Source organism: Rhagoletis zephyria, unplaced genomic scaffold (assembly GCF_001687245.7).
Source record: "Rhagoletis zephyria isolate East Lansing unplaced genomic scaffold, Rhagoletis_zephyria_1.1 Rzeph_scaffold_04103, whole genome shotgun sequence".
Lineage (NCBI taxonomy): Eukaryota > Metazoa > Arthropoda > Insecta > Diptera > Tephritidae > Rhagoletis > Rhagoletis zephyria.
Genome location: NW_016161186.1, coordinates 46368 through 54449, shown reverse-complemented (window position 1 = coordinate 54449; position 8082 = coordinate 46368). Strand labels below are relative to the sequence as shown.

At 33.1% G+C, this 8082-nt stretch overlaps 1 protein-coding gene across 1 annotated transcript; it reads right to left on the bottom strand.

Annotated features, from left to right (window-relative positions):
* Positions 1-3983: 3983 nt before the first annotated feature.
* Positions 3984-6794, bottom strand: LOC108370266 (uncharacterized). Its single transcript, XM_017625569.1, has 4 exons — positions 6784-6794; positions 6564-6717; positions 6194-6504; positions 3984-4173 (listed from the first exon to the last, which is right to left on the bottom strand). Exons 1-4 carry the CDS (start codon positions 6792-6794, stop codon positions 3984-3986), a joined length of 666 nt encoding a protein of 221 aa, XP_017481058.1.
* Between the last annotated feature and the right edge of the window lie 1288 nt (positions 6795-8082).

The following is an 8082-nucleotide window of genomic DNA, read 5'->3' as shown; positions in this document are numbered from 1 at the left end:
TTTAAATATATGAAGATGGGTTTGTGATGTTAGTCTTGAGCGGAAATATAAATAACATAATTTTATTAGTTTAAAGGTAAATGTTTAGTTATTTAAATAATGTGACACTTACATAAATAGTTAAAACAATTATATTATGTTTTGTCGTCTCAAGTGATTGAACAGAACTTCTCTTCGGTCAAGAGGCCCGTCCTGGTTGGGTTCTTCGATATTCTCCTCAAGTTGTTCAAAATTTACTTCATTATTCTCACATAAATAATCCATGGAGATGCAAATGTTATGTAAACCATATATGCCGGCTACTACGTTCGTCACAGCTTTTAAATCAATTTGTTCAGTAAACTTAAGCAATCTCCGAAAGCGACCCTTTAAATACCCAAACGCATTCTCGGCTATTATGCGCGTAGAAGAATGTAACTGTAATTCATTATGCGCAATAATCGGTGACCTTAAACACTAGGAGAATTTAAAAAAAAACATTTCTGCCATCCGAACAAGTAGTTTGAACATTCAAAAATAGAAAAACTATGAAATTTTAATTTTAAATTATATTTCAGCTGTTTCGGCTTACTGTTACCGAAATTAATAAAAGTCAAAGCTTTTTAGCTGTAAATTTGTTCCGGTGACAATGGTGGATGGTGCTATGTTACCACGGTCAATTAGTGCTTTTTCTTAAAAACGAAAACTACAAATTTTTTATTTAAAAAACGAAAGTTAATTTTTTCCCTTTTCACAGCAAATTAATGCCGTAGTTAACTTTTCCAATTTCAAAAATTACTTACGTTTTAATTTTCAAGTAAGCGTAATCTGTCTATTTATTTCACTTGTTAAATTCATTTTGGACATTATGCATTGTACCTTTAAACTATAAAAACTGAAATAAAATTAACGTAATTTCAAGACAAAAATAAATTTCACGAAGTTATTTTTATTAGAAAATGTAATTCTAAGACCAAAAACTTAGATACAATAAAAGTCGTTTCAAAACAAAGCAAATGTTTAAATTAAAATCACATTTTTTACACAAATTCAAGCGTGAGTTACGAGATTATTCTTATTAGAAAATGTAACTTAAATACTAAAAACTCAAATAAAATTAAAGTAGTTTCAATGCAAAACCAATGTTAAAATTAAAATCACATTTATTCATACATTCAAGCGTGAGCTACGAAATTATTTTTATTACAATATTTAAGTTTAAGACTAAAACCTTAGATAAAATAAAAGTAAGTTTAAAACAAAAACAAATGTTAAAATTAAAATCACATTTCCTACATAAACTCAAGCGCGAGTTACGAGACTATTAGAAAATTTAACTTAAAGACATTGTTTATTTATATTTGGCCGTTAGTTGAAATTTCTGTTGATATTTTTTTGAGCTCAAGGCCGGGTTGAAATAAAACAATCTGTTTTTGTTGTTTTTAAATCGTCTATATGTCGACTTCAGTCTGAAGTCATCATCAGGACTGCAATAAATATCTTAATTACAAAAATTGCATAAAAGACTATCAACATACTGTATATAAGCACAACTTACACATTCGGCTGCGCCTGGTAGACTAATGTGTGCAAAAATCAAAAGATTTAACAAACCAAACAATGAGACGAAATGGACATAAAAATATAAACAAATGAAAGAACAGTAATTGTAAACAAAAAATCATACAAACAACATTGCATTTGACGGCACACATATGACATAAATATGTATGCAAATCATCCAGCATTGCAATGTTATCATAGACGAAGTTCGGACACGGAACGAATAATAGACAATATTAGGCTTATTTGTTGTGCCTTAATATTATGTTGCGGTAGACATGTGCACAGTTTTCAGTGTCTGTTTTGAAATTCATCCTTTTATCATTAGGGGTGTTCACAATGTGGAGCATTTCTAATATAAAGCGTTTGTGGTAATTTTTCTCTTCTTCTAAGACACTCACATTATCAAAATTAGGGTAATGTCCTGTGTCTTTACAGTGGGATGGCAAGGCCGTCTTGTTGTCCGAGTAAGTGTTCCTTAATTTTACGTTCGATTTGTGAGCGGAAATCCTTGTCTTAAGTTTTGATTTGGTTGTCCCCACATATACTTGTTTGCATACGTGGGACCCGTCGCCATTACATGGAATACTGTATACTACATCAGATTTCTCATGCTTGGGAATTCTGTCTTTCGTGTTGCTAAATATACTTCTCAGAGTATTGTCGTATGTAAACACTAATTGGACGTTCTCTTTATCATATAGATTGGAAAATTTGATTCTCTCTGATAACCCTGGGACATAAGTTGCTGTTTTGTAAATTTTCTTATTTGAATCATCATTTTTCTTCTCTTCGTTCGGACGAACATAGTACTTGTGAATTAGCTTTTTAATAATGCAAATATTTTTGTTGTGATATATTCTGTCGCTGATAGAGAGAACTCGTCTCACGAAATTTTTGGCAGTGTTTACAATTATTCTTCTTTCCTGCTTAGAATTGAAATTTACAAGTCTGCCCGAAGCCGTCGGTTTTTTGTACCAGTCTATAGTAATTTCGTTGTTTCTCCTTATCACTAGGGTGTCCAGAAAAGGTAGTTTTCCTTCTTTTTCTACTTCTATTGTGAATTTTATTGATTTGCTGAGACCGTTTAATATTGTAAGCATGTCGTTTGTGTCCTCGGTTTTAACTATAGCGAATAAATCGTCAACGTACTTAGTAAGAAGTCGTGGCTTTTTGACCGACTCCTGTTCGAATTTTTTGAGTAACTCTTCCATAATGATGTCCGCTATAACTAGTGATGATGGAGATACCATGGGCATACCTGAACGCTGCTCATATATTTTATTATTATATTTAAAATAGCGGTTTTCTTTTATGCAGAATTTTACCACAGTCAAAAAAAGTTCTTTAGACATATATGTGTACTCTTTTATATCTTCCCACTTTGAAGCTATGATTTCAAGGGCCAAATCCACTGGAATACTCGGAAACAATGACACAACATCGAACGACACTAGACTCTCATCATCATAAACATATGTATCCTTGATCTTGTTCTTGAATTCGATCGCGTCTTTGACATTTTCAGGATTTTGACGACATATTTACATAAATTGTAAGACGGGGAATTGACGGACGAACAAATAGGTCTGAGTGGATTTCCTTCTTTGTGAATCTTTGGTAAGCCATAGATTCGTGGTGGATTGGCTGTTTTACACAAAAGCGCATTCTTTTCTTTTACATCAATAATTTTATTACTGAACATTTTCTCAACTAGTTCGTTGTTCTTGTCCTGTAGTCTATTAGTAGGATCACGTTTTAAAACTTTGTATGTGGAAATATCGTTGACTATAGTCTGCATTTTTATGTCATATTCTGATTTATCCATCAACACAGTTACATTGCCCTTGTCGGCATTAAGGATCAAAAGCTCTTTATGATTTTTTAAGAACATTTTTGCAGAACGTAGGGTATCATTTATAAATTTATCTCTAACTGAAGTTGTCGTCTTGTTGAGGTGGTCACGTAACAGTGTCGTCAAGTTGTTTCTTTCCATCTCTTGTTTCTCTTTGTCTTTAATTGTTTGTATATAGTTCTCCCCGTCTGCGATGACTTTAAATAGTGGAAATTGTTTGTTGTCTATGGGTAAGGCATATTTAGGACCCAGAGAAAGAAGCCACTTAATATCAGTTGGAATTTGTATGCTAGTCGTGTTACGGATCCATTCTGGTATCACCCTAATGTTTAAAAGTAGTTGTTTTTTATGGCTTAAGTTTTCGTACTTAGCAAGTTGGGTAGTTTTGATACTTTCTATCAATGTGTTCGTCAGCAGTTCCTCACTTTGGAAGAATGCACTGCAGTCACGTGTGTTGAGGTGTTGTTTTATTCTTGTTTTTTACATATTTACCTCTCTTTCTTTTTGCCGCAGAAGTTCGTGTTTAATTTTAATGAGGAGATTTAAAAGTTTGACTTTTGTCTTGTCGATATAAGCAGACACAGCGTTAGAAATTTTCGCCGATATTTGGTTGTTGTTGGTGTTGTTGCTGATGGTGTACAGAATGTTTTTGGTAGCGTTGTTGATAAAATTTGGAGTTACTCCATTTCTTCTGCACCTCTCCAGGAATTTCGTAGATTCCGATAGCTGTGTGATCCGTTTTATAGAATGTTGGTAGTTCTTGATGCACTTTCTGGCTTTGATGTTATATCCNAATGTAGTATACAGTATTCCATGTATATGTGGGGACAACCAAATCAGAACTTAAGACAAGGATGTCCGCTCACAAATCGAACGTAAAATTAAGGAACACTCACTCGGACAACAAGACGGCCTTGTCATCCCACTGTAAAGACACGGGACATTACCCTGATTTTGATAATGTGAGTGTCTTAGAAGAAGAGAAAAATTACCACAAACGCTTTATATTAGAAATGCTCCACATTGTGAACACCCCTAATGATAAAAGGATGAATTTCAAAACAGACACTGAAAACTGTGCACATGTCTACCGCAACATAATATTAAGGCACAACAAATAAGCCTAATATTGTCTATTATTCGTTCCGGTCCGAACTTCGTCTATGATAACATTGCAATGCTGGATGATTTGCATACATATTTATGTCGTACTGTGTGCCGTCCAATGCAATGTTGTTTGTATGATTTTTTGTTTACAATTACTGTTCTTTCATTTGTTTATATTTTTATGTCCATTTCGTCTCATTGTTTGGTTTGTTAAATCTTTTGATTTTTGCACACATTAGTCTACCAGGCGCAGCCGAATGTGTAAGTTGTGCTTATATACAGTATGTTGATAGTCTTTTATGCAATTTTTGTAATTAAGATATTTATTGCAGTCCTGATGATGACTTCAGACTGAAGTCGAAATATAGACGATTCAAAAACAACAAAAACAGATTGTTTTATTTCAACCCGGCCTTGAGCTCAAAAAAATATCAACAGAATTAACTTAAAGCCTATAAAAATTCGAATAAAATGAAAGTAGTTTCAATACAAAGCCAATGTCAAAATTAAAATTTCATTTTTTATATACATTTTTTTATTAGAACCTGTAAGCTTTAGACTATAAAAACTCAAATAAAATCAAAATTATTTCCAAACAAAAATAAATGTTAAAATTAAAATCACTTTTTATCCCTAAAATCAAGACTATTCTCGTTAGCATTAATAAACGAATTAAAATTAAAATTAGAAAATGTAATCAAGAAATGTAGAACAAGTCTGCGTAGATACATAATTTATTTTTTAAATATTCACAATATTTTGCATGGTAAAACTTGTTTGTTATTTTTTTTATAAAAAATATGGATCATACTTAAAACGAAATCATATATTTAAACCAAGGTTTCAAGCTTTATACAAATTTAAGGAAAATTCAACGTATTTTCAACAAAATTTTAAACTATTTAATCAGAATTAAAAAACAAATTAAGTACACAGTTTCTTCTGATTAAAATGTTAAAACGTTTAATTCTGGTTAAAATGTTCACAATTTTGATGAAAATCCGTGCAAAACATTGTGAATATTTAAAAAGGAAATGATGTACGCAGACCTTTTCTACTATGTGTAAGTGTTTTATTACTTAATTATTTAAGAAGCACGACTCACAAAATGATTTGAATGTAGTGTAACGTTGACTACTAAGTTTTGGACCATAATTCCCATGAATGCATTGTAAAGTGGTAACAAAAACGAAGTTCGAAGTGGCCAGATTCCAGTGACAGGCGAATATTAGCCATTACTATTCTTACCACTTCATTGAAAAGAACATTCTATATTCAAAATGTAGTGACAAAAATAGTAATGGCTAATATTCGGCTGTCGCTCGATCTGTCCACTTCGAACTTCATTTTTATTATCACTTTACAATGAACTCATGGGAATTAAGGTTCAGAATCTTGGAGTCGCCGTTATACTATATTCGATACATTTTGTAAATCGTCCTTTTAAACAATAAAGTAATAAAACAATAACATTTTGTTTATAATATTTTCCAATAATTGGACTTTTTTCAATTCCACTTCCCTGTTCTTTTCCCATTTTTGACGAAGCAGCTCCTGCCTTGCTGCGAACTTTTCTTCCCGTTGTTTAATTTTTTCTTCAATTTTTCATCATAATAAAGTACGCGCGCAGAACGTTTCCTTTTAGCATGAGTAGGAGACATTGATTGAGATATTAAGGGGAGTGGCGACCGTGGCAGCGACGATGATGTTAAGGGGAGTGCCGACTGGGATAACGGCGATGACGTTGTGGAGCTGGACGGAGGTGAGGGTGCTGGTATGGGCGAACTCTCCTCTAACATTTGTACTGGGCCATCGCCCAATTGCAGCGTATGGGAGTTAGATATAATAGGGCTGCTCCCAAATATCTCCTCCATTAGCTCCATGTACGGGTCGAAGCACGGAGAAGAACCTGTGCGGTTATTGTTGTCGCGTGCTGCCTTATAGGCTTGTAGCAAAGTGCGCATCCTCCCCTCCAAACACAGCGGTGTTCTCCCAGAATCCTGAGAATACAATAATTAAGTGTTTTATAGAATTAATAATCAGTAAAATAATTACATACCGTAATACCCAAGCATATCATATCCTCAAGTGTATTAGCGTATGCCTGACGCTTTTTCTTTGGGTGCTCAAATTCGGCTTTGCGAGCCAAGTAGCACCGCAAAAAACCCTCAGATTCCTCCTGTGTCCACCTCCTTCTTGTAGTTTTTTCCATCCTTAAAATAAACCAAAACTTTTTTCAATATTTCGGAAATAAATAAATCATTTAAAATTTTACTTACCGCTGCTCCATTTTTCGTCTTTCTATTTTCCTATCTTCGTCGAAATATTTTGACATTTGAATGGAAGCCTTCCAATTTCCTTCCAAAATCATTCACAATGGCGCAATAATTGAACTTGGCAGCACACCGATTCAGGTCGTATAACGTTATACGAGTTGAAATTAACTCGTATATATTACACGAGTTGTGTTGTTGTTTCGCATGTAAACTGACATTTAAACGAGTGTTCTTTTGTAGCTCGGTTGCAAAAGAATACACATATTTAAGGATTATTTATTTGTATCTTGCCAAAATAATTCAGTAACAAAAACACAAAAACCATATTGCATTAATTGAATGATTTCCGTACCAATTAACAAACTGGTACTCAGTAACCTTAGGGGCGTCTATGTTTATCATAGTACCATTAATGCACCCTGCGACTTAAGGAAATCGACCAATGTTGAAAAATTGTGTGGAAATATTTTGCGTAAATTCCGGCCAACAAATAGCTTAATCCATCAATTTGTTCATCACGGCATTTGGCATCCGATGGATTACTCTACATAGCGCTAATTTGTGGACCCCATGCTTTTGACCACGCCATTATTATAGTTTGCTTCAATTGTTAATAAAATTTTTTCAATTTGGCTACGAAATAGGCAAAACTTTTCTACTAGACCAATATGTAAACTGCAGTTGATTTCTTCTTTTATGACACGCCTTTTATTATTTGCAGACTGTCCTCTAATAAATTTAGTATTTCGAATCGAAGCATTGTTTGTGTCAATATTTTATCGAATCTCGTGTTAAAGCATTGATTAATTCATTCAGACTGAATAAATGTAACTTATCGCTGGTATGATAGGTAAAATTATTTTTAGCAAAATAATGCTAAAGTTAGCAAAATGAAAAATGACAAGTGATAAATAAAAATTTTTGATGCAACGAAATGCTAATAAATTTTGATAATTTACATAACTTATCACTTATCCGCTAAAATCTTTTCGCTAAGCATTTTAAATTTTGGTGCAACGGTTATCTATGATTTTGAGTGATATTTTACTTATCAATACTCATTTGAGTGACTTTTCCTTATCATTTTGGTGAAACACATACCTTTGCGCAAGTTCGATAATTTGCTAAAATGCTAATCATAATTCGTTGGTGCAATAGTGCCCAGCTAATTTCTTTGCCTTACACGTATTTTGTTTTTTGCTTTTACTGCTTTGACAGCACACCCATCAAAAGCAAAAACAAGATACGTGTAAACTTTGGGGCCAATTTAAATTTTTACACTTTGTATAAATTCGCCTTGGC

Bases quoted from the DNA above. Each gene is read 5' to 3' on its own strand.
- LOC108370266 (XM_017625569.1), bottom strand. The intron at 6,505-6,563 runs GTATGTAATTAT...TTGTATTCTCAG, and splicing joins TGATATGCTTGGGTATTACG to GATTCTGGGAGAACACCGCT. The intron at 4,174-6,193 runs GTCGCCACTCCC...ATAACATCAAAG, and splicing joins ACATCATCGTCGCTGCCACG to CCAGAAAGTGCATCAAGAAC.